The sequence below is a fragment of the Bombus vosnesenskii genome, unplaced genomic scaffold (assembly GCF_011952255.1).
Source record: "Bombus vosnesenskii isolate JDL3184/JDL3185 unplaced genomic scaffold, Bvos_JDL3184-5_v1.1 scf7180000013883, whole genome shotgun sequence".
In the NCBI taxonomy this organism is placed as follows: Eukaryota; Metazoa; Arthropoda; class Insecta; order Hymenoptera; family Apidae; genus Bombus; species Bombus vosnesenskii.
This window is the reverse complement of record NW_022883264.1, coordinates 1,673,755-1,701,303: the sequence shown is the minus strand read 5'-3', so window position 1 is coordinate 1,701,303 and position 27,549 is coordinate 1,673,755. Positions and strand designations below refer to the sequence as shown.

General features: G+C 39.9%; 1 protein-coding gene across 5 annotated transcripts in view; it reads left to right on the top strand.

Annotated features, from left to right (window-relative positions):
* The window catches only part of LOC117239049 (neurexin-3-like), a 308,456-nt gene that overhangs the window by 187,595 nt on the left and 93,312 nt on the right, over positions 1–27,549 (top strand). For all 5 annotated transcript variants that reach the window (XM_033504318.1, XM_033504315.1, XM_033504317.1 and 2 more), the window contains one exon: positions 6,490–6,598. In XM_033504318.1, coding sequence (XP_033360209.1) covers positions 6,490–6,598 — 109 coding nt within the window. The remainder of the gene's footprint in view (positions 1–6,489; positions 6,599–27,549) is intronic.

The window sequence follows — 27,549 nt, the reverse complement described above, 5'->3', positions numbered from 1 at the left end:
ATAAAAATGCGATAATCACATAAAGTGACGAGATAGAAAGCCTACATGTAGAACTAAAGGAAACGTAATTCTTCGTTTCGTCGTTTCGAAAATATTTCATTCTTCGTTTATGAATAATGAGCTATAGAAACGTCGAATAAATTCTAATAAAATCTGACGTTATTAAAAATTCGATGTCACAGTTTTGATTGATCGATCGTTGTTCGATCCTAACTGCGATCGATGACCGTTGAATAATCGTATTAAGTTCACGTCTGCGATCTGTTTCATTGATTGATCGCAATTACAATCGGCAAAGGCCTGTTGCCGGTGCACAATGCGTTATAATTAAACACAAATCATCGTGTGAAACGCTATAAATCAAAAACCGCGTTCAGAGAAGTACTTTGGAGAAAAATGCAGCTTCGTACCTGTCGAATCGCACGGCACAAACGGAATCGCCAACTGATTTATTAAATTTATTCCGTGGCAAACAACATATATCCATATATATCCTGCAATTAGCTTCAAAACTTGCATCAATTTCGTAGAGTCGAAGAACTAAATTTGATTAAATGCCATGCTCTTTATTTTTCGTGAAACTAGCTTTTTCGCGATTATTTTCTTCCATCGAATATTCACGTTGCACAGACGTGGATTTGTTCTTTTTTCTTAGCTTGTCCCATATAAAGTGTCTCTCTTTCACAAACATCTCTTTTATAACAATGATTTTTACAACAACCCGATTTTCCAAACGCTGTGTAGTCTTCGTCTTAATAGAACAGAAGGGAGCATTATTATTATTATTATTATTATTAAATATACGATAAAAGGAAAGAACTTTTACGAGAACTTGGCGATCGACGATAATCGGATCTTCATTGGCAACGCGAATTTCCCATTATTCCACTACGCGTGTCTGTTTAACAGGCGTCAAAACTATAATGAGTGAACGAGAGTCAGCGGAAAAAGGTACGAAGCTCGCGATACGAACCTATTTTTAAAGAAACCTGTCCCTTGCCTAACCCTGACCCAGCGAAATTGTTTATGGAGCAAGAACTGCGTTGAATTTTCAACGATATTTTTAATAATCCGCCGATCCTACCAGCCAATCAGCACCACCAGCCTTGCGATAAAACAACAGGTAAAAAGACGCAGGCCGTCTGACGATCGATAAACCCTATCGCGTGGCGTGGCATGATTGAACGCTTTATGCAGCTGCGATTTCCTGCGCCGAGCCAAGCGGAGCCGATGAATTCGATAAAGCTGGATCGAGCTCGAGCACCGCGACAAAACGTCCCTTAATTGCCGGATTGATTCGTAGGTAGCGGCAGAGACGCGCGATTATCGGAGCGTGAGTCGGCGATAAAGTTGCCCCGGGGAGGACCGTAATATCCGTCTACTGATAGACTTTCTATGTAATTTCACTTGGCTCTCGCTGGTAAGAGTGCTTTTTCACGTCGCCTCCGTGAACCTTCTCAGCCAGTTTGGCTGACGACGTCAGATTTCAAAGCTTTTGTTATTCCAATCGTCGCTGCCGCCGCCAAGTTGCGCCTTCTTCTTCCCCCAGCCAAGTGAAGATTCTGATCTTGCGAGGACAAATTGCAGCAATTCGCGGAATTTCTTCCTAGCGAGATAATTAGATATTTGCAATAAGGAACAGTCGGTAGATTTTTATGAGCTCGGGGTATGTTATCAAGGTCAGGGTACTGCACGATTTCTGTCGGTCTTAGCTTCAGACTTTCCCTAAGTTGTCACTTCGACTTAGAAGCGTTCGAGTCAAGTTAGGATTCCGATCTCGTGTAGACAAACTGCTGGACAATTTGTAGAGTGTTTTAATAGCAACTTTGATGAGAGTAGAACGAGGAGGAGCTGGTGGATTTTTATGAGCTCGGAGTATGTCATCAAGGTCAGGGTACTGCACGATTTTTGTCTGTCTTATTCTCCACTTTGTTGTCACTTCGCCTTCGAAGTGTTCAAGCCAAGTCAGGATTGCAGCAACTTTGTTTGTTGTTAATAGCAACTTTGATGAGAGTAGAACGAGGAGGAGCTGGTGGATTTCTATGAGCTCGGAGTATGTCATCAAGGTCAGGGTACTGCACGATTTCTGTCGGTCTTATTCTCCACTTTGTTGTCACTTCGCCTTCGAAGTGTTCAAGCCAAGTCAGGATTGCAGCAACTTTGTTTGTTGTTAATAGCAACTTTGATGAGAGCAGAACAATTAGGTGTTTAGAACGAGGAGGAGCTGGTGGCTTTTTATGAGCTCGAAGTATGTCATCAAGGTCAGGGTACTGCACGATTTCTGTCAGTCTTAGCTTCAGACTTTCCCTAAGTTGTCACTTCGACTTAGAAACGTTCGAGTCAAGTTAGGATTCCGATCTCGTGTAGACAAACTGCTGGACAATTTGTAGAGTGTTTTAATAGCAACTTTGATGAGAGTAGAACGAGGAGGAGCTGGTGGATTTCTATGAGCTCGGAGTATGTTATCAAGGTCAGAGTACTGCACGATTTCTGTCAGTCTTAGCTTCAGACTTTCCCTAAGTTGTCACTTCGACTTAGAAGCGTTCGAGCCAAGTCAGGATTCCTATCTCGTGTAGACAAACTGCTGGACAATTTGTAGAGTTTTTTAATAGCAACTTTGGCGAGAGTAGAACAATTAGATAATTAGAACGAGGAAGAGCTCGGAATATGTTATCAAGGTCAGGGTACTGCGTAATTCGATCAACCTACATCATGAAATTCTACCTCCGAAGAGCGTGGCTATGAAAGAGCATTCTAAACACTCGTTTGATATTTCATCCTGGTTGTTTCTTCCGTTTAGACCTGGCGATTTTATGAAATATAAAGAAATTGATGTAATTACGAAATTACGACGAACCATTCTTCTGTCCTTCGTGAGTTAACACTTCGTGTTCTTAAATTGCGACACGGCATGCTATTATAACGTGTTATATTTTTTAATATCTGTCATTAACCTACATCTGCTATCGCGTTCATCGTTAAAAGACCAGAATCCTCCTCGAGAAGGCTAAAACCTAACAGAACTGAGCTTAATAAAACAACCTAATAATTATGATAAATATACTGAGATATGTAGAATTTTATGTGCTAGACTAGGTTAGCTGCGTAGTAGTGATACTCGTATGTGAATATCAGTGCGTGGAAGTATGTGAAAATCAAATGAATATAAACTGTCCAATTAACAGTCATGCGTGCAGATGTGTACCGATGAATATCTTTGAAATCGCTTATCAAATAAATATATAACTATTCTAATATGAATTCTAAATGTAAATTTAGTGTTCCTGTACCATTATTTATTAAGATGCAAAATTCTCAACAAGATATGTCTCTCCTTCTTTCATATGTAAATACATCACTTTTGATTCTGTTGGACTAAAATCGACAAACTATGTATCTCAGAAGAGAATATACTAATCTCGTCTGGAGATGATAATGAATTTGATTGGGGACGAGCGTGACTGTCGTCGATCGGAAGCTCGCCAGCCGCAGCGATTGAAAATAACAGTGAAATTTCACAGAGGCGAGCACGAGCGATAGCTGGCGGTGCAAAGGTGACATCAGATGACAAACGTGTGTCAGATGCCACGTGATAGATGAATATCGCGGCTGGCAGCGTAGACCAAACCAGTTAGCAGATAGTGACGAGTTGGCCGGATTTATGGTGGTTTAACCAAACGAGGAGGCTCCGTGTTGTTAGTTTATCGATGCTACTCCCCGCTATGGTTAACTGTACGCGTATCGAGGATCGTCGAGCGAGCTCTGAACAACGGGACCGTGCATACATTTCACCTATCCTCTGGCGTAACGAAAATACACACGCAGCCAAAGCTGTGGATTTGCCGTAATCGCCACGCCGCTCTCCCTTTACAATCCTCCTGTCCGTTTCTTCAAGAAAATTCCATTTTTGTCGCGTTACGTTCTCGTCGAACGATTTTGTTTACGGTGCGCGCTAAACGAATGGCCGTCTTCCCAGCTCCTTGCGAATGAGACATTCTCGCAGCACGTTATTTAAGAGCGATAATCCCTGGGAATAAAAGAAGTTACCATTTACCCGGAAAACCATGAAATGGGACGAGTGCAAAGATGAAAAACCGGTCGAAATTGTCGTGTTTTCGGCATTTAATAAAACAAAACGATAATATTGATAATAATATAACAATCTGGTCTAAAGCACAGCCCCCATAAGTCGTGAGAATGGAAATTTTTCTACCGAATATAAAATGAATAATTACAATTTCTTATTTATTAATTGTCATTTCCTGTTTATTAATTGATGAGCGCGTGAAGGTAAATGGTAGGACGATTTGCGTGCTTTGTAGGTGTCGCGGGCTACCACACGGTCGATAGAAAAATGCCACCTATGACACAAGTGGAATTCGAAATTCCGTCATAGAGTGCGACCGACCGAGACGAACACACGTCCCACTGATCACGTTGCTTTCCGCTGCCATAAATCGCAGACGGACTCGTTCGTCGTTGGGCGAAAATTATTTCAAACTGCCTCATACGTCGGTCGTGCGTGCAAACTCCCAAACGATACTCCACGTTTCGGCCAATCGACTCAGCGATATTTCCACGCGCTGTCGTTCCATCGACGAGTACTTCCCTTCTTTCCGTATCTCAAAGTAACACGACGTTTGCCACGTGCTTCGCTTATAATTCCTTTGTCGTGCAAAATTGTGAGAATACACAGAGCTCCGGCTGAGTCTTCGAAAATTTCTCCTACGAATCGTCCACGATACGATCGATTTATATGTCACAGGATCTTTTATAATGCGATAATTCTGCAATAGAATAATTTTTATTGCAATTAGAACACGTTCATTCGCTGCAGTATACTCGAGAATTGTAATTGTATTGGGAAAGCTGATCGCGAACTCCGTTCGACAGAGTAGAATTTCAGGTTTTCCGTTTGCAGGCCTCAGGGCTCTCGATTCCTTGGAAAGTAGAGCAAAAATTGAGCTCGCCTCGTCAGATGGCCGATGACCATTTTCCTACGCAGTGTTCGTGCCACTCTGCCAAACCAGTGCAAACCGTAACAACCGGATATGGCAGAAAACGCGCCTACCAATTCAGAAACTACCCTGTCGCTACATAAATCGATGCCTTCTACTGACAAAGATATAAAGATATTATTTGTAACGAGATTGTTGGGTCTGTTTGACACCGTCTCACTCGCTTCTCGTCGTTCCTCAACGTATCTGAAAAGCCACGTGGACGTTTCCGCGGCTTTCTACTAGGTCGCCCGGAAAGTTTCTTTCGTTTTATAAAGAAACAACGGATGCACAACATCTTTCGTTTTATATTATTTTATCAAATTAGGAATTAGGGTCACAACGTTGGACAGGTTAGATCTCATGTTTGTGTAAAAGACGTGTCTGCGAAGGAAACGCACTTTTCGGACAACCTAGTATCTTTCCCTTCGACGAAATAAATAAATTCTGTTCCTCAATTTATTACTTCGCAATCGATGAAATTATCTGAAATCGATCGGCTTAGTACAGTTCCTTGCTAATTAGCTGTAATTAGAAATCAACTCTTACGTAACGAACATATCGCGACGCCGCGTGGAAAACTAGAAAACGAGAAGCTTGAAGTTCAAGGAGAAGCATTAAGCTCAGGAAAGAGTTAAGGGCTTAATGAACAACCCTTGAAAAATAGCCTCGTTATATTTTCTTAATGGCCCGGCGATCGCACCGTGCTAATTGCTCACGCTCAAGTGTCCATTATTGCATCCGCACGGTGTAATTCAATCGGCACGTTCCCGCCCGAGATATTTTCATCGCGCGATTTTCCTCGGCGTTCCAGCTGTTTCATCCTGCAACACGCAATCAATTTCGTTTGAAGGCGACCCGTAAGCCGAAGAATGGAACGCAGGTTGCAATCTTGCGGCCAGCTTATAATTCTGAATACGATGAGAGCGAGATTTTGATTGTAGAACGTGGTTTCTGGCCGAAACGGTTCATAGGAATCCTAATTTAATTAAACCCGCTTGATCGAAGTTCGAGACAAATTCAGCTTTGGAATTATCCTTCCGTGGTGATTCACCGCGAACGATAATATCGCCACTTTTTATCCGATCTCGAGTAATTATAAAATTAGTCAAATTAGTCGAGTAGCTGTAGAACCGTAACGTTGACTTGTATTATAATAATACAAATTTAATATTAATTTATCCGATTCGTGTGGTGGGCTTCTATAGATGCGAACAGCATTAAAAAATATAAGTAGGAGAAATTACTTTAAATATGAGAAATACTTTGACGAATGTAATGCGAGAATGAAAAATTTGAAAAATGTTTTAATTACGTAACGAGTTATAAGGTTCAACAAGCGCTCGCACACAGCAATTTTAATTAAAAGCTCCAGCCTGGCTTCTGGCTTTGTTAAAAAATAATAACAGATCTCTGTCGCAAGCAGCAAGAAAAACCTGTTAAACGTGTATTTCCCTTTTCACTAATGCCATATATTTCCCTTTATTTTCAGACACTGGTCGCCGGACAAGGTCTGAACGACGATATGTGGCACACGCTCAGGTTCTCCAGGAGGGCAGCTTCCTTGAAATTCCAGATCGACGACGAGCCAGCTGTTAGAGGTAAGTCGATGAACAACTCTTCTCGCGAAATACTATTTTTCCATTCAACACCGTTTTCCATTTCGTACGAACCATCGTTCGACATCGTTTTACGTTGACCCCTTAACCTACAACCACGGGCATAGCCCGTAGTACGATGATCGGACCAAACGTAAATCGGCCCAAAATTCTCGAACGTAAATCGTGGGTTAAATCAATTCAGTCGCTCGGGGTTCACTCAAAACTGATTGCTCTACTTCGTACAAATTGGCAATTTTTAATGTCAAAGTACGAGATTATTAACTGCCAAGGAATTAATTGATCTTAGTATGCAAGGAATTCATCAAGTTGCTAGTAGAATCGGTCGAGACACGACTTAATTACCGGTGGCTCTGGACAGGCAAGAATTTCATGTATTCAAGTGATAGAAAGTGCGATAAGTCAGACGAAGCGTGATACTTTGCAAGATCCCTCTCTATCAGCCGAAAATTCATGCGGAAAACTCGTCTAAATTGGGCCAATTTACGCGTCTTCCGTTGTAGAAATAAAAAAGTATAATTAGGAAAGTAAATTAAATAATAGTCAATTCTATCAGCCGAAAATTCATTCGGAAAACTCGTCTAAATTGGACCAATTTACGCGTCTTCCGTTGTAGAAATAAAAGAGTATAGTTAGATAAATAATTAATTAGAAAAATAGATTAAATAATAGTCAATTTTATCAGCCGAAAATTCATGCGGAGAACTCGTCTAAATTGGACAAATTTACGCGTCTTCCGTTGTAGAAATAAAAAAGTATAATTAGGAAAATAGATTAAATAATAGTCAATTTTATCAGCCGAAAATTCATTCGGAAAACTCGTCTAAATTGGACCAATTTACGCGTCTTCCGTTGTAGAAATAAAAAAGTATAATTAGGAAAATAAATTAAATAATAGTCAATTCTATCAGCCGAAAATTCATTCGGAAAACTCGTCTAAATTGGACCAATTTACGCGTCTTCCGTTGTAGAAATAAAAAAGTATAGTTAGGTAAATAATTAATTAGAAAAATAGATTAAATAATAGTCAATTCTATCAGCCGAAAATTCATTCGGAAAACTCGTCTAAATTGGACAAATTTACGCGTCTTCCGTTATAGAAATAAAAAAGTATAGTTAGATAACGATAGTAATTGTCGATTCGTCAATGCAATTACGCTTTCGTATATCGCCTACGTTTCTTATAAATATTATAGTTCGAAGTCTTCCGGAATTTCTATGAGAATGATTTTTTAAGATGCAGCCAATATATTGGGTTGGCAACTAAGTGACTGCGGATTTTGCCATTACCAATTAATGACACGGTCCGCAACCACTTAGTTGCCAACCCAATATTTTACTTTTGATATGAAAGAAACCATTCTATTTGAAAGAAACTTTTGATCGATCAAGTGCTTCGATTATTGAGCTTTCTGACGCTTGTGCGTTTAATAGGCTCGCGCCACTGCGATTCTAAAATTGTTGTTAACGGAAACAGGTGGATAGAAAATACGCATTTTCATTTTGCTTGTCTCAAAATTGTTCTTAACTCAATTAATCTTCCTACTTGCCAGTGTAGCCTTTCAATCTGCAAAATTGTTAAAAATTTAGAAACAAACTTTCAGGAAGACACTAGAATGAACAAGAGTCTGAAAAGCGCGATACTTTGCAAGAAGATCCCTCTCTTCGCCTCAGTTACGCAAACTTTTCTACCTTATCATCTTCTGCGCGATATTTCCGTACGATTGACAACGACACTGCATTAAAGTTCGATACATCGATTCGTCAACGCGATTTCAAGCAAACGCGCGTATCGCACAGTTGCAATATTATCGCAATTCACTGTAGATAGAAATCTGGACCGCGTTCAGTTCAATACAGCGTTCAAACCATCTCACGCACGAACGAAGTGAGATATCTGAATTCAAAAAGGCTCTTATCAAAAAAAAAAAAAAAAAAAAAAAAAAATACAGACAGGTAGAAAATTGAAAGCCTATGCGCCAGACCGAATCATCTTGGAAACTCGACGAATTTCCGACTAAGCCACCTGCATAGACCACAACGAGAGTAACGAGAACGCTGTGAATTCAGATCATCCTTGTTCATCGCGCTATTATACCAATCCCTTTTTGGATTTTCGTGCGAGGTATTTAGTCACACATCGGTGATCTCGTTGGCGCTTTTCAAGGAACAAATACAAAAAGGGGTTGCCGTGTTCAAATTCGAACTCGGTCGTCTGCAACGAGCCAGCTCGAATAGAGAAAATATTTCTATCCGGATCGGTTTTATCGCTTTTTCCTACGCGCACGTCTATCAGTCGGTACGTTGTAAATCGATATTTTTTGGAAAGCCAACTGCAGAGGCGATTTTCCAGCGGCCAGAAGAGAGCCACTGGTCGCAACTAGAGCAACGATTTTTGTAGAATGTCAAAGACGAGGTGTCTTTGCTCAGTCGATGACGTTTTAACTGCATTCGCGTCGATCTCGTGAACAACGCTAATTTCGTTAGTCGAATTCCCTTAGCGTTGAAACGCTGAAAATAAACTGTACAATAGCTACGTTCGCCAAGATCGATTGGAATGTCGTAACTCAATTCGTGAATTTTCAAATTACTTTTGAAATCGAATTGGTTTTGTCAATTTTCGTTTCTAAAGTACAGACGTTTTTCCAATCGGTAGAGAGGCGATGCTGTGTAGCAGTTTGAGGTCTGCATAACGCGTTATCGTACAGGTGCAACAATATGTGAAAAATATATCGCGCGCGTGAGAAATACCGTAAATAATATTTTTCCAAGGTGTGTCAAAAATTAAGGAAAAAAAAATCGTAGTGGGAAATGGAAGGGAGAATCGTACAAACAACGTGACACGTTCTACCACGTAGTCTGTCAGTGCTGACAATTACGTTTGAACTGCGATCAAGCATTTCGTCACTGTGCGCCGTGTGAGACGCGTAATTTGGCCGGCCAGCGAGATATTTTGGAAAGTTGTTGGAAGCGAGACGCCTTCGGCGTACCTGCGAGCTGTAATCGCGTTAAAAAGTCACGATGATATTTTTGCTTTTGTTGGAACGTCAATGGCGAGTTACACGCAGATAGCTTTTGGCCAGGTTTTTCGTTTTCAACCGAGCGTCGTTCATTTTTTATTGGATGCCTCGCGGTGACGTAAGCTTCCGTTGAGAGCAGAAAATTGGATCCCAGGTTTATGTAATATTCATTTCCAACATTTTGCCTCTTTTTTCGCCGGCCGCCAATGCTCTTTTTCTTTCTGCGTCGTTTTTAAACGAGTGGTCGCGTTTTCAGGGCAACATCGTATTTCCGGTCGTTTGGATTTCGCGAAAGCTTGAACCCTGAAGACAAGCTCTTTCGAAAACGATAGATCTCTTCGCCTACAACGAACTGTGATGTCAAAAGTATCTCAGTCACTATCGTTCGTCGTTCAAGCAATCCGCCAGCAATCGCTCAAACAATATTCTCAAATTTTCCTCTTTCGCTATGGCGTTCGGTTTCTCATAGAAACCTTGCAACGATAGAAAAGAAATTTATATACAGGGTGGTTGAACAAGCGTAAAGGGGGTGATTCTACGCGAAAAAAGAAGTCGAAAATGTAGAATAACAATTTTTCGTTCGAGGCTTTGTTTTCGAGAAAATCCACTTTGAATTTTCGAAAAAAGAAAGATTAAAAAAAAAATTTTATTTACACCCTGTATATAAACAACAAATTATTTCTATGCAGTAATCTTTAAGCGATTAAAGGAAACACGATTATCTATCATCGTTAATGACTTTGATCTTCTAACACGTGTCATTAGTACATTGTTGTGTCTAGAACTATCATCACAGAATTGAACTATTTATAAACAATTATTGTATCGGTGCATAAATCTTTTCTCAAATAGCAAGCTGAAACCTAAATAGCTTAAAGACCCATAAAATTTCTCTTTATTTTTCGATTCGACAGAGACGGTCGAAAATTTGTAAATAATTTAATTGTGATAATTTTGTAAATATTTCTCCTGTCTTGTGACAAGAATTTTCTTCCCTTAACGAGTCCTGTAATATTTAATTATCGTAACAATGTTAAATACAAAAATGTATAAATATTCGAGCTGCGAAAAACTAGTCGAAAAACGATGGGAAAAATCGTTTCGTTTTATGTACACCCTGTACATCGGTAACTTGGAATAGCCGGAATGAAACAACTGTAGGAACAACTTGAAACACGTCGCGATAAAAGGATTAAAGGCAGCGTACGAAACAACGGTACAAACAACGAAAGTTGTCGCATCGATTAAGGAAGCAATTTCCCTTTTTACGAACAAACGACAAAGCGTATCGATACTTTTACGATCGTCAAACGCGTCCCAACACCGCGGACTAACTAGCTCGTAACAGTTAGCACTGCGTTCCAATCTATCGCGCGTTCTTTATCGCCCCGAACCTAAATCCGATTGTCTCTCATTGGCAGCGATAGGCACTCGGCTACAACTCTCCTACGCTGTTACCATTTACCTGCTCTGTGTAGAATCGTCGTCGGGAACGCAACGTTTGCAAGGCAATCAACCGTTTTACATCTGGCACAGGCACACAATTTACTCTGCCCTGCTACGCTCCTTACCCTACGCTCCACGTTTCTAACGTCGTGTCGTTTCATTTGCATCGATACGCTTTGTAACGACAGTTGCGAAACTGCAGCCAACGCGCGCGTCCTCGTTCCGCTCGCTACTTGAAACGCAGGTTTTTCCGCTTTCCGACCATTCGAACGTTCGAGTTCGTTTCAACGTTTGCCCGTTTTGCCTCATATCGCCGGCAAACATTTTGCCAAAACGTCGAATCTCGATGAATTTTCGTCGAACAAGGTTTATACGTTCGGTCAATGTCGCGACTTTTTCCCGGATATGGCGCAACTTTGCGTCGCCAATTCCTTTGCATGAAAATCTATCGTACGCTGTTAAAACACTGCAGCAGGAAAGTTTTGTTACCAGGATACTGTCAGTTCGTAATTCACAGCGACTAGAACCGCCGCTCGGTGGGAAATCTTTGATAACAATAATTAGATCTTTGTATTTTTGTTATAAATCATATCGATTTTTCAGGAAACTTTTCAAGTTTATTGAAATTCTAGAGTTTAATTGATAATTATCAATAATATCTGCTGCGATATCAGTTTAAGGTACCAGGTACACCCGGATTCTGTGAAACTACGATCTTCTTCGTAGACCTTCCGCGGAAAACTGTACAAGTCGAAATAAAACTTTAACTCGAATTATTTGCCACATTGTAACTGGAATTTCTAACAGCCAGCCCTCTACGAGACCAACTTTCATCAATCGTTGGATATTGTCTTCTTTCTTCCAATTGTTACTGTAGGATCTTTACTACAATTTACGTTTACAATAAATGGATTAAACAAATGTTAGTTAAACAGGTAACTATGGTTATTTAACGCGAACTAATCACAATAACGTATTATAATTAAGACAACTAGCGTTTCGACCACTCGCGGAGGAAACACGTCAACGGGAGTCGTAAAATCCCCTTACGATTAGATAATCGACGCCGCGAAATGATCGATCCCCTATTTCGATTAGGATAATAGAGGTAGTCCAATTAAATATGACGCTGATATAACAAGTTATAAATCACAGTTTATTCCAACAACTCTGTAAAGAAGATAGTTACGCTGGTGCGCGTGTGTAAGTCAAGTAAGTGACTGATCTAAGGGTGGAAACCCGGTCGAAGGATGTCGACTGTTTGAAAGATGGAAAATCAGCCAAGTTCGGTGACGATGCTGTGGCGGAGGAAAGCCGAGGATGGGTGTGTCCAGCGCACGGGACCATCGGATTTGTCGATGACAATTTTGGCTAGGAGAGCGAGGGAAATAGGCTTCGTTGTTAATTGCTTATTTGCTATGGTGGTGGGCGAGGAAGGATGCTAACCGCCCTCGAGATAAAGTTGCTAGTGAGAGGCCTCGTACGTGAGAAAAGGCAACTTTCCCGCGTCAACCCGCGGTGGACGATAAACTTTAGAAAACAATTCAGTGAAAGAATATTTGTTCGGTCTGAAGGACCTTGACTAGAAAGTTCCTGAGATTTATGGAGGGTACTTGAGACTATCGAGGCTACGTAGTAAGGATCTGAAGACATCCGACTACCATCTTGCCGGCGGTGTGTGGCCTGGTTTAGGTAGAGAGTCGACCAACGTAACAATTAGATAGTTAATTTGCAATTCTCGTCACTTCGCACTCTCTGGCTTCTCAACTCTCACTGACTGCTTCGTCTGATTCGTTCTGATTCGTTTTTGTCCCGTAGCAAGCTCTTGTCTTTTCGCTTAGCCCCATCACGCACATGTTCCGCAACCGCATGTTTATAATTCGCCCGACACCCCCAGGATACTACATTACGTTTGTCTGGAAAATCATGAAAAGAGGCAAATTATATTCCGGTTTCTTCGTCTCTCGACCACGTGCATATCCGTGCAAGCTAATTCTTCGTCGCTGAAACGCATAACTTTCGCATTGACGTACGTCGAGTGAAATAAGTTGCAAGAGGAAGCTTGAAATAGCAAGATTTTGTGAAAAGGTGAAGGTAATTCGTACGAAGCTTCGTCGAATTTTTCTTCGTTAGACCTCATTTACTGGGAAATTTCGATAAGTGGGGAAGCTGTGTAGCTGAAAGATTTCGCCTGTTCGCTCGAGGCTGCAGTTACCGAGCTTCGTTTGCGGTAAAGTACTTTTACGTTTCACGTAACATTTGACGTGGATTTTAACGTGCGACGCGATCCAACGTACAAAATGTTGTCCGGCGAAAGAAATTTGCAACGGCCGGAATATTTCTGAAAGATATTCGCGGGTTTCTTCGTGATAGAATTACCCGCGATATTACTCTGTTTCGCGGAAGTAGGAAGTACGTTTTCTCCGGTGACACGGTGAAATTTGTAAAACTGTTATTGCTCTGTCAGAAACAGAATTTGTTGAAACGAGTCGCGTTTGTCGCCAAAAATTTCTCCAAATATTCTTCCAGCTGTCACGAGCAAAATTTCAAAAAAAAAAAAGAAAAAGAAAAAGAAAAATAAAAACACTGTGCAATTTGTCAAAGTATTTTCTACGAACGACGATACAGAAACTTATCCACTTTCAAATTCTGTCTTAACGAAAATTATGCTACACACGGTAGAAGATGGTAATATTCACCGAGTCAGATCAGAAGAAAAGACGCGTTCGTACTAACTCACTTTGACGTTCAAACGAACACGTTCAAGGTACTTGGATTGATTTTTCTGAAACGAACAAACGCGGTGCTTCGGCGTAATCTTCAGAATGAAAATGCAAACGCAACTCCTTTGATAATTGTTACTTGGAAAGAAAAACGTAATTAAACATGTCAATAGTATTTTTTAATAAACTTAAAGGCCGATTGGAAATATTCTGTGAGCATATTATTGCCGTGAAAACTCGATTTATTAGCCGAGATCGGAGCTATTTTTCAAGTACACGCACGAAAAATTGGAAAGTTCCAGCGTTTAGAATGAACTTGATTTTTGCAAGTCCATTGAGTTGACTGTATTTCAACCCTTTGAGCGCTGCTCACTTTTTACGAAGAAGCACACCGTGGGCTATGTATTCTTTACGAAAAGCATTGTAGTCCGCTACACACTTTGGTTTGTCAGTTTGATAATTAGATTTTTGTTTCAACGAAATCATCAGAATGTCAGGTGGATAACATCGGTAAAAATCGGGAAACCATACGAGACGACTAATAAAATTGGATAAGAAGTAGTGGCAGTGATCTAGTTGTGCTTTTAATGCGAAAATGCAGCAGCCGAAGAACATGGCGATTGCACGGCGCGTTGTTTCCTCTGCGACACTGGCCCGTGCTACAATATCGTATTTAGATAGGAAATCCCTATTTAGCATAAATATCGAAGCAACAGCCGAGGCGAGCGCAAGAGCAATTCCAGCAGGAATTCCACGTTGAAGCCCGAGGTGATGGAAGGACAATGCGTTGGCTGCGCAGGAAATACGACGAGGGCGGCGTGCTAAAGGAAACCGGGCAGAGAATAAAAAGTGGAAAGTAAATCTCGCCGGGTGGAATAAGAAAATGAAAGAAAGCAGAGCGGAAGGAATTTTATTAAGACCGAGAAAAATGAGACGCGTATATCCTGGCTTGCACTGTCCTTATCTTATTTCATTTTCTATTAATTATTCGTTACTCGAATATACTTCAATGTACGAGCCAGTTCCTCCTGCAGCGTCTTCCGTTTTATCTTACTTTGTTTATTACGTTAAATTCCTGAAGACGGCTGAACAAACATCGACAGGTTGATTTTCGAGAATATTTTTAGACTGGAAAGCTACTGTTTAGAAAGGAACTCGCCACGCTTACGTTTTATCTCGATAGCTGTGGAATCGAGCGCTCGAGAAGTTACGCGGAAGAAATTTTTAATTTGCAGTTTCCTCGGCGTGCACAGACGCGTCGATTCCTCTCGCGAAACTTGCTACCGACGATTTTCGTTAATTATTCAAAGGCCCGGGAAACAGCCAACTGCCGTGGAAAATTTCTCGAAGAAAGTAGAAGGAAAACGCCTGCGGCTGGCCGATATTTTCGATAATAATTTACAGTTTGACAGCTTCGGCTGGTATTAAGCTCGATGCTTGTAAATTATCGACAGGCCAGCGAGAAGGTAACTGAACCAGCACTTTTCGTTATCTTAGTATTCTCCGTGCGTTAGACAATCGCAATCGAATTAATTTTCAATGAAATATCTCTGCACATAATTCTCCAGCTTGTAGATTGCAATCGATCCAGATAGGAACCTGCTTTTCTTTTCAAAAAATTAATTAATTGCCGTAAATCGAATCGACGTTTTAAAATATTCCAATTCGCGTTGCAAAACCAAAGATAGAAAAGTCAACCATTTAACTGTAGGAGAAACTCTCAGCGTTTGCGTTCTGATGACTATATTGTGACTATACTGTGACTATACTGTGACTATAACTGTCTGCCAACGACAGTTACATTGTCAAAGATGACCATCACGTTGTGGAGATCAAACGATAAAAAGAACTGAGGATTAGAAGAATTACGTTCCCATTTCAAGACTGTTCACTGACATTCCTTGAACATCCCATACAACAAAAATTCACAAAAGTCAGCTGTTCATTTTCTCGCTACACTTGAAACTCCCTCAGATGTATTTTTCAACATTGTCAAAGATGACAATCACGTTGTGGAGACCAAACGATAAGAAGAACTGAGGATTAGAAGAATTACGTTCCCATTTCAAGACTGTTCACTGACATTCCTTGAACATCCCATACAACAAAAATTCACAAAAGTCGGCTGTTTATTTTCTCGCTACACTTGAAACTCCCTCAGCTGTATTTTTCAACATTGTCAAAGATGACAATCACGTTGTGGAGACTAAAAGATAAGAAGAACTGAGGATTAGAAGAATTACGTTCCCATTTCAAGACTGTTCACTGACATTCCTTGAACATCCCATACAACAAAAATTCACACAAGTCAGCTGTTTATTTTCTCGCTACACTTGAAACTCCCTCAGCTGTATTTTTCAACATTGTCAAAGATGACAATCACGTTGTGGAGACAAAAAGATAGGAAGAACTGAGGATTAGAAGAATTACGTTCCCATTTCAAGACTGTTCACTGACATTCCTTGAACATCTCATACAACAAAAATTCATAAGTCTGCTGCTTGTTTTCCCGCTATGTTGGAAATTCCCTCAGATGTGTTTTTCAACATTGTCAAAGATGACAATCACGTTGTGGAGACCAAAAGATAAGAAGAACTGAGGATTAGAAGAATTACGTTCCCATTTCAAGACTGTTCACTGACATTCCTTGAACATCCCATACAACAAAAATTCACAAAAGGTAGCTACTTGTTTTCTCGCTACACTTGAAACTCCCTCAGATGTATTTTTCAAATTTCTGAAAAGACAGCATAGCGAGATTGCTAACCCAGACATTAGTTGATCATTAGCATAATCTTCTGTATAAACTTGCAAAAAGCAAAGAAACCTTGCTGAACCTTGCCAACTCGTATCTTTTTCGCTGTCGCTTTCAATAAAACTGGCTACCGTGTGCTGCTCACCTGGCAGCACAACGAGCGTGTAAATCAGCTACGAGGAACGAAGAGACAAAATCGGATCTCCCGTAGGGGTTGTAAGAACGGCTGCTGATGCGTCTTTCTCGCCAACTCCAGCTGCAACTGGAACTGGAAACTTTGGAAAAAGCATGGCGTTCAGGTCGTAGCTCAGCCGGCGGAATTTGCCCGCTCGGACCAGTGGTAGGTGCACGACGATGGAACACACGGCCAGCTAAATTACAAATTTCCCAAAGCGGTGGCTCCGGATGAAATCGCAAATTCCAAATGCAAGGCCGTTTGCATTCAGCCGGCGATCCTTGGAATCGGGTCGCTCTTATGAATGCTAATTGAAGATTTTCCAGGGCATCTCGCCACGGGGTTTCAGCTGCTTGTCGATGCACCGACGCGACGACTCCCATCAGAAATGTGGCTGCGAGTTTCATGGAAATGTAATCGAACGGAAGAGGAAAGTTTTTATTACGACTTGCCTTGCCAACAAATTATTTATCGATCCTTTTTTAACCTAACTAGCCGCTACGACCTGTTTCACAACTTGGAAAAACGTGCACCTGGAAAGTGTGCGGAAAAGCGAGCTTCGACGAGTACACGCGGAGTACGCGTGGCTGTTACAAGAATTAAATTCCAACGAAACGACTGTTTTATATTTTAGTTTTGTTACTGCAGTTTATCGTCATTACAAATTAGATTAAATTACGATAAATAATTCTATAGAGATCATTAACCTGTCGTTTCTACGGTATTACATCGCATTTATTTATTAAACCTGTACATCTTCGTCTTAGCGAACCGGTTTCGTCTCGGTTAGCTGATTTCTTGAAAAATCTTTATTTACAGTTTCGATATGAACACCGATAAAGTTGACAAATTACAAAGATACGTACTTTTTCTAATTTTTATCTACGATCGGATTCCTACGCCCCTGTATCCACTGTGTCATCGTTTCCCCTTTCGATACGAGCATTGCGATTCTGACGTCATTGGAACGATCGAAATTCGCCTTTGATATCTTGAAAACGAGGTTGCCGATAACATACCTGTCAACGTTTGTCGTAATTCTCTTGATAAGATTAATATATACGAGCAATCCCGCATGACACGCGCTATATTCAGATAACCGAAGCACGAGGAAGTCGTAGCGCGAGTTTAAAGTAAGAAAAGATAAGGTTTTATGAATGGAATTAACAAACTCTTAGCTGGCAATAGTTTCGTCGCTATTTTTTTTTTTTTTATTTAATTCTTTACATTCACAATTTCTCCAGTTTGGACATTTGGTAGAATTTTTTAGCTGTCTACCAAGCGGGATACCATCTTCGTGTTTGTTAGGTTGTGTTCTTTGTGAATTAAGAAACTCTTAGCTGGCAATAATTTTGTTGCTATTTTTTTTTATTTAATTCTTTACATTCACAATTTGTCCGGTTTGGACATTTGGTAGAATTTTTTAGCTGTCTACCAAGCGGGATACCATCTTCGTGTTTGTTAGGTTGTGTTCTTTGTGAGTTAAGAAACTCTTAGCTGGCAATAGTTTCGTCGCTATTTTTTTTTTATTTAATTCTTTACATTCACAATTATTTTTTAGCTGTCTACCAAGCGGGATACCATCTTCGTGTTTGTTAGGTTGTGTTCTTTGTGAATTAAGAAATTCTTAGCTGGCAATAATTTTGTTGCTATTTTTTTTTTAATTCTTTACATTCACAATTTGTCCGGTTTGGATATTTGGTAGAACTTTTTGGCTGTCTACCAAGCGGGATACCATCTTTGTGTTTGTTAGGTTGTGTTCTTTGTGAGTTAAGAAACTCTTAGCTGGCAATAATTTTGTTGCTATTTTTTCTTTTTAATTTAATTCTTTAGATTCACAATTTGTCCAGTTTGGACATTTGGTAGAATTTTTTAGCTGTCTACCAAGCGGGATACCATCCTCGTGTTTGTTAGGTTGTGTTCTTTGTGAATTAAGAAACTCTTAGCTGGCAATAATTTCGTCGCTATTTTTTTTTTTTTTTTTTTATTTAATTCTTTACATTCACAATTTGTCCAGTTTGGACATTTAGTAGAATTTTTTAGCTGTCTACCAAGCGGGATACCATCCTCGTGTTTGTTAGATTGTGTTCTTTGTGAGGTCTGAGGTTTGTGTTTCCTTTTCAGTCTTCTATCCATGTTTGAGGTGTTGATCGTTTAAACAGTTAGCCGGTTTGGGTGTGTTCCTATTCTTTATTTGTATTTTCCTGCGTGTCTGTCGTTGCTATTGGCTGTTATTGTCGGTGATAAAAATATGACTTTCACTTGCTTGAGCCGATTAAAATAATTTTTAGATCGCTTCGAGTGCCACGCGAATAATTCTGAGAAATCGGTGCAAAGGAGAAACCGAAGGATATGGAAGGACACTTGCAAGTTGAGAAAGAGAAAAGAAAAATAGAGGTAGAAGGTTGGAAGAGGTAGAGCAACGATTGATTTTTGTTCTCCTGAAGAAATTTTATCCTTTGATCGCCGCAGTGTACACCGTCTGATCGAAAGATTGGTAAATTTTCTTCTATAATGCGATGTTCCATGAATTTCTTGTTAAAAAAAGAAGAAGATTGTTTTCGATTGTTCTCTTATGTTTGACGTTTTATTTCTTTCCAAATGCAGCCGCTTATTTTGTTAAATTGCGATTAAAACGCACGCATAACGTGCAGGAGCGTACGAAGTGTGTCACAATTGCAAAATTACTCGGACAATTTAGATCGAGTCGATACCATTTACAAAATTGTAGGTAGAAGTCTCAAGTTACCTGTATTAGCAACAAATTTGCATACAATGAACGAAATTGAGAGATTTCGAACAAACTGCAGGTTATAATATTTAACAGAAAATTGTGAGATTATAAAAAGAAAAGAAGTCTATATATATTGTTTATTTATTTTATTTCCCATTAACTATACATCGTACATGGTTGTGAATGTACGTACATAAGTCTTATTTCTAACTTATGAGATCATTACAATCGGTGCAATTAATATAAATTAGCGTAACACTATGTACAAGCTTTTCTTTTTCTCTACAACTTGTAGCTACATTTTACGAATTTATAGAAAATTTCCAAGTAGAAAATATACGAAATATCCAAAGTACAACGCTGCCAATAATAACAAATAATAAAATTCCAGGTAAAACAATCTTCTATCAAGCTCATTACGACTGGTGCAATTAATATAATTAACGTAACACTGTGTACGAGCTTCTCTTTTTCTCTACAACTCGTAGCTACATTTTACGAATTTATAGAAAATTTCCAAGTAGAAAGTATACGAAATATCCAAAGTACAACGCTGCCAATAATAACAAATAATAAAATTCCAGGTAAAACAATCTTCTATCAAGCTCGTTACGACTGGTGCAATTAATATAATTAACGTAACACTGTGTACGAGCTTTTCTTTTTCTCTACAACTCGTAGCTACATTTTACGAATTTATAGAAAATTCCCAAGTAGAAAATTACAGAGAATGAGCTTGATATGGGAAAATATACGAAATATCCAAAGTACAACGCTGCCAATAATAATAAAACAATTTTCTACCAAGCTTCACGTTTCCAATTACATCCTCGACAACGTAAATTTGCATAAAAATCGCGTCCATTTACCAATATTATCATTAGCCGATGAATTATCCTTCGAGAGTGCTTCGGACTGGATTCTCGAGTTTCGTGGAACACGAAATGATTAGAAATTTTTATAGCGCGCCGTTAGACGCCGCGCACACGAAACCATAGGAAAGAAGAAGTTTGACGTTCCAGCTGATCGATAAGCTGGAAACAATTGCGTCCTACATAGGCCAACGAAATTACACACAGACGTCGGCTGTAAAAACACTGGAAATATCCTGCGCAGCGATCGAATCGCCTGGTTAAAAACTCGACCTGCCCGGCCAAGTCTGCCGCCCTTTTCCGCAACACCTCCAGCCGAATCGCAAATCGCCGCCATGCAAATGCTCTCTTTATGGCTCTATGGTTGTTCCTTGCGATCGACTGGAGAACGGCCAGCGGCTGGAAACGCGTCCGTGCGTTGCAAGAGACGCGGAGGATCGATCGACTCCGGAGAATTCCTGGCGTCGTCCTACGAAACTCGCAGGCCATTTTTATTTCGCCCCTGCCATTTGTCGTTCTCTCGCGTCGCCTCGCCTTCTGCCTGCCAAGCGTCCTTTTTCATAAATAATCGTCAGCCGGAAGCGGACTCCGCGCCAGGAAACACGCCGTCCTTCCTCCTACAGGAATTCCACGCCTGCGGAATTGCCGTTCTCGCGCCTCGAGAACCATCCAGGTGTGTTCCGAATCCGATCGATGAAATTTATCAACTGCCTTCTCTCGTATTTTATACCGTCGTTGTCTTTCCTTGTCGTTTCCTTCGATTCTTATCGGCTGCCGCTTCAATTTATCTCGTCCTTTTCCTTTTTCCTCGCAGCGTGTACCTGGTGAACTATCTGAGTATAGTTGACTAACTAGAACTCACGCGATATAAATTACATTCGAGGCTAAACGACAATTTACAGCATGTCACGAGCGATCATTTATGGTCGGGCAACCTGTTGGCTTGGCAACTAAGTGACTGCGGGTTCTGTCGTTCGGTGGTAATGACAAAATCCGCAGTCACTTAGTTGCCGAGCTACGCGGACTGAAAATTGCGCCACTGCGTAACGCGAGAAGTTGCCGGAAACTTCTCTTTGCGCTGTGTATCGTGCAACGCATATCATTTTGTCGTATTAACACGTTGACTGCGATTAACGCGTTATTCGGCTTCGGGTTGCTAAAGTGGATAAGCGTTGCCGTTGAAATTAACATGGTTGTCGTAGAAAATCGTTGGGCTCGCTCATTCTAACAGGATTCTATTTTTATTTCGTTCGTTTTACAGGCTTCTTGTCGCGTATTATTATATTTTTACGACCATCGTAAAAATAATCTGCCGACTCAGTTGGGAGAAGAGCGTGCGTAGGTACAAGGCAAGGCGGGTGAAACGTAATAAAACGACGACGAATTAAAGTCTAATGAAATTAAAAGTCTGCGTCGATTTGTCGTCTCTCCCAGTGACAAACGATAAGAAATAAATGCTCGGTCGTACACGGACCGTAACATCGTTGATTCGATGTGCGAAAGTGAGCCAAGAGCTATAAATATGAAACACGAATCGTCACGTTCTTCATAAATGATTCACCTGTACTTGACTGACGTAAGAATGGTAAATATTATATCACGTTTTATGAGGCTCGATAAGCAAGCAACACGAAGAGGAAGTTGCCCTGGAATTGCTCGATAGTGTCTCTTTTTTTTTTTTTTTTTTTTTTTTTTAATAAATGATATCTCTTTGGACACAGTTGTCACGCTCCAAGTTTGATAAATTCTTGTTCCGGAGTTTGCCATTTCAACTGCGATCGATAACGCGACTCAGATCGAATAAAACGATTCGTAATTCACTGGAGACACGTAAATAAGTGAAACGATTTTCGCGATTCGAAGGAAGCAGAGTGTTTCGATTATAGTCGTGCGATGAAATTTTATATCCGGACGTGCAAATAATCAAATCAAATAATGGAAACTGAAAAGAGAGAATCGTATTTAGTTTTGTTTTACTTTAGACCATTGGAAATGTGTCTTTTTTAACATTCGCCATGCTCCGAGCATTTACATTTTCATCGAGTCTCTCATTCGCCTGATTCCTCGGGCAGAGTCGTATACAAACGTTCAAAATTGTATCAACGAAGACTGGTTTCGAATATAAAATTAACGTGAAAGGTTTCCGCAGCAATTCCACGTGGAAATTATTGTTATTTATATTGCGACGAAAAGCTGAAATGCTAGTTTCCTGTTCGTCTCGATTATTGAGGAAAATCGAACGAAAACGGGTGATCGGAAATTGCGGTGAATTTTGATACGTCGCGTGGCAATTTCGTATCGCGTTTTACAATTATCGTCGCTGTAAACGTTTGCAAGCAAGAAAAATTGTTTTATTTCGACGATTGAAAATATCGTTTTTTTTTTTTTGTCTCGATATTATTGGAAAATAGGTTGATTTTATTTAACGATCTCGATGTCAGATTATCGGTGTATAACTTGATTGAAATGTTTTTAAATCGCTCGAATCCAATACTCTGTGTATATATACATATTCCATACGTTTTTTAATGTTTATACACCATGATCCGTTAAAGTTGCATTGAAAATTTTAATAGCCTGACGTATTTTATTTAATAAAATTTATAAACCAATTATCCTGTACGACGTAAAATTATAAAGTTGCATAAATATAACAATGGTTCGCCTAAGAAAAATCAGCAGTCTACAACTTATAATTGATTGACCCGGTAATATTGTTGTTTAATAAATCATCGTGCGATATCCTTCGAAACGAGATGAAAAATTTCTAGTTAAAACGTTGAAAAGCTGGCTATGTCGAGTCAATTTAGCAATTTGACAGAATAATGTCGTATGAAATACGTAACATCTATCGGAAGAGATTCGAGCAACAAATTCTCACTAGCGCGTGTGTGGAAAATTTCCGTGCTTTAAAGTCGCACACAATTTTAATGAGTTGAAAGTTTAAATTGACCACCTGTTATAACTTCGCTTATTTCCGCCCGTGGAACGCACACGTAATTTCTAATTTTCTATCGAAGTAAAAAAAGTTCATCAATTAAATTTTCATGCAGCTTCGATCTATCGAAACTAAAAGTTGCCATATAGTGTGGATAACAATGAAATTCCATTGAACAGAATAAAAATGAAATACATCGAGCGACAAGCAAAGATGCCAGGGAAGATGAACAGATTTCTCGAAATTCTCTTTGCCTTACGATAAAGCAAATATAAATAAAAATAAAAAAAAAACACATTCAGATAGACAGAGAATTTTCTTTCATCCAAGGTTCTCTCGACTATCAAGTCGTTAAATATTTCTCGACTTAAAAAGTAATCTGACAACAAAAATAAAAAACATTTAGGTCTCTTTGAAAACCTTGAAAAATGTGCGCCTAAAATATGTGTCAAAAATTAGTATACTCGTCATAGCACAAAATATTGCTATCTCTTCGCCACAAATCTACTCATCCTAAGCAGCTAACTGAATAAAAAGAAGTTTCTCAAGTAATCCACTACAATTAGTCCTCTTTGAAAACCTTGAAAAGTTTGCACCTAAAATGTCTGACAAAAATTAGTACACTCGTCATAGCACAAAATATTGCTGTTTCCTCCCCACAAATCTACTCATGGCAAACAGCTAACTGAATAGAAAGAAGTCTCTCAAGTAATCCACTACAATTAGTCCTCTTTGAAAACCTTGAAAAGTGTGCACCTAAAATGTCTGACAAAAATTAGTACACTCGTCATAGCACAAAATATTGCTGTTTCCTCCCCACAAATCTACTCATGGCAAACAGCTAACTGAATAGAAAGAAATTTCTCAAGTAATCCACTACAATTAGGCCTCTTTGAAAACTTTGAAAAGTGTGCACCTAAAATGTCTGACAAAAATTAGTACACTCGTCATAGCACAAAATATTGCTGTTTCCTCCCCACAAATCTACTGATGGCAAACAGCTAACTGAATAGAAAGAAGTCTCTCAAGTAATCCACTACAATTAGTCCTCTTTGAAAACCTTGAAAAGTGTGCACCTAAAATGTCTGACAAAAATTAGTACACTCGTCATAGCACAAAATATTGCTGTTTCCTCCCCACAAATCTACTCATCACAAACAGCTAACTGAATAGAAAGAAGTCTCTCAATTAATCTATGACAATTAGTCCTCTTTGAAAACCTTGAAAAGTGTGCACCTAAAATGTCTGACAAAAATTAGTACACTCGTCATAGCACAAAATATTGCTGTTTCCTCCCTACAAATCTACTCATGGCAAACAGCTAACTGAATAGAAAGAAGTCTTTCAAGTAATCCACTACAATTAGGCTTCTTTGAAAACTTTGAAAAGTGTGCACCTAAAATGTCTGATAAAAATTAGTACACTCGTCATAGCACAAAATATTGCTGTTTCCTCCCCACAAATCTACTCATGGCAAACAGCTAACTGAATAGAAAGAAGTCTCTCAAGTAATTCACTACAATTAGACCTCTTTGAAAACATTGAAAAGTGTGCACCTAAAATGTCTGACAAAAATTAGTACACTCGTCATAGCACAAAATATTGCTGTTTCCTCCCCACAAATCTACTCATCCCCAGGAATCTAACTGAATAAAAAGAAGTTCCTCTGTGACAAATGAAAATCTTTTCACGCTACAATATACATAAACCAACCCAATCGGTGTACAATAAATAAATAAAGAAGCAAATATATATCCAAAGAGTCCGGAACAGTGTCGAATAATATTCGAATCGATTGGAAACACGGTGCTGCTTGTGTCCCTATATTTATCGGCCAGGGTAGTCAGGATAGGCCGGAAAATCCAATCGGCCTGTCCGAACCGTGCATAAAGTTTCAATGCCGCCGCGTCCAATCTCTTGTAAAGCTGGCCGTAATATATGCGCTTTGCAGCGTATCTAGGACACCAGTGTATCGCTGTCTATAACCGATAACCGACACCCAGTATATGTCTCTCTCTCTCTCTCTCTCTCTCTCTCGCTCTTTCTACATGTATTTGTGCGCCTGTACGTATATACACGTACATATGTACTATGTATACTACGTTCAATTGTGTTTAGCACGTTCCACTCTCTATCCATCGAGAACGATCATCCGCACTGTGTGAACTTCATGGTAACAGAGAAGCGTACGACCGACTCGTTAGGCGAATATTAATCGTTTCTCCAAGCGTTCATTCTTTCTGGGCTTCGCGAGGACGATCTTTGAATATGTTTCTTTTCGTGGAAATGACGAGACGAAGTTGAATGGTAGATGAGTTGTAGTAAATGCGTGTAAGTGTTCCGGCATTCGTAAAAGTATTAGAACACTCGATGGTCTCCTATGAAATATGACGATCGATCGATCAATCACAATTATTCGTACTCGTGGAAAACCGTGGAATATTTTGTCTTTAGTCGATGAAATTTTCTAGAAGATCGATCGAACTGTTTAGAAAAGTCAGAGAAATGGAATAGTAACGTGCTCTTGTTCGTGCAAGTTATTCCTACATTGACTACAAAACATTGTAATACACTTTTCAGAAACGTTATATTATTTATAATCACAACAATCTTGCCTATACGGTTTTTCACTAATTTTCGCTAAATATCTCGTCGATTCCATGTATATGTAGATATTCGACACGTTAAGAATCTCGTTGCGAGAGAATCTCGCAGCAACCATCGAACATTTCACCACTCGATTCTGTAGCATCCCGCAAAGGCGACCTAAAACTAGCTGCCTCCGAGTTAATTTCAATTAGGAGAATCGGAATGGCGAGCGTTCAACATGGCTGTGTGCAAGTTGGAAACTGGAACAAGTGGAGGTATGAAGCGCGCTGTGAAGGGTACACGCCATAAAGTAGCGTCTAAAACAGAGCCTTTGGCTATTGTCAAGTAGGAGCACGTTTGTTGCAAAGCATCATGGCTCTTCAATAAAGCGAAACACCCAAACCTGCCGGCCCGCTCCCCAGATCAGCTTATTAAATGGATGGCGAGTGCCAGCAATATCGAGTTACGTGGCAATACCCTAAATTGCTTGACCGACCAGCATCGCCATAAGCTGCACACGATCTTCACTTAGTCGCTCGTCGCTCGCATCGATCGCACGATAATTACTACGCCGCTGAGTGCATGACATCCTTGGGTTGTTGGCTACGAGAAACTATAACTGACAAAGATCCTCCGCTCATAGTTTCGCTTTGCCATGGAAATTCACGTGCGTCGAAGCAGCACGCGATAAAACAATTAACACCGTCCAAGTGCTTTTCTTCCTTTCGCAATTTTTCCTCCTGTCGTACGAGTGTCGCAAATTATGGCTGTTTGTACAGATTCATGGTTCCACTTGTCGCAGCCCAACGATACGATGCTAAAGCCATCGAGCTTTTAGGGATATTGGCTTGGCAACTAAGTGATTGCGGATTCTGTCGTTAGACGGTGTTGACAAAATCCGCAATCACTTAGTTGCCAACTAGCAAGCGTTCGAAAACCCAACGACGCGGAACTTGCTCAACACGCTTTGTCGTCCTATCGCCCGCGAATTCTCGGTTGGACACTTGAACGTCGCACATAGTCATCCGAGAGGCTTGGACTTTCTTTCGTTTTGCGAAAAGCTAGTTCATCGATTGTTCGTTCTCTTGGACCATTTACGTCTGGGGAAATTGTCAAGTCGGGAAATTGGAGTGTAAAATGTAAAAATCCGATGGTCGATCTTTTTATTTCCAACGTGATTCGAATTATGTGAATTTTAATAGAACGTATGTCTATAGAGGATTATGATTGTACACCTTAATTAACGAGAAGCAGATAATTTGGAAGAAAATTGGAAGCCAATATCGTGATATGCTTGTTGCTTTCATTTTTATAAAACGTAATCCAATTAAGAAGCCAAAATAGGAAAAGGATTAACAGGATACTGGCGGAACGCGTTTAATTAATAATGTTGACAGTTAGATCTGCGTGTTTGAGATGCTGGGAACGATATATACCTTCTGAAACTTTCAGTCGGCGTTAGTAAGTCTTTGAACGCCGCAGATTACTTCATTAACCGGGATACAAATTCTGATTTATCTCGGCGGATAATTTTAGTTTTGAACGGTGTGCGTTACATTTACTTTGAGTGCAGAAGTTTGATAGTTTCTTAGATGGTTGGAATATGTGGACGACAAAAGACGAAAAGGAACGACCAACTGAAGTCGTTCTTTAAAAATGATTTTGCATCTTTAAATCTTCT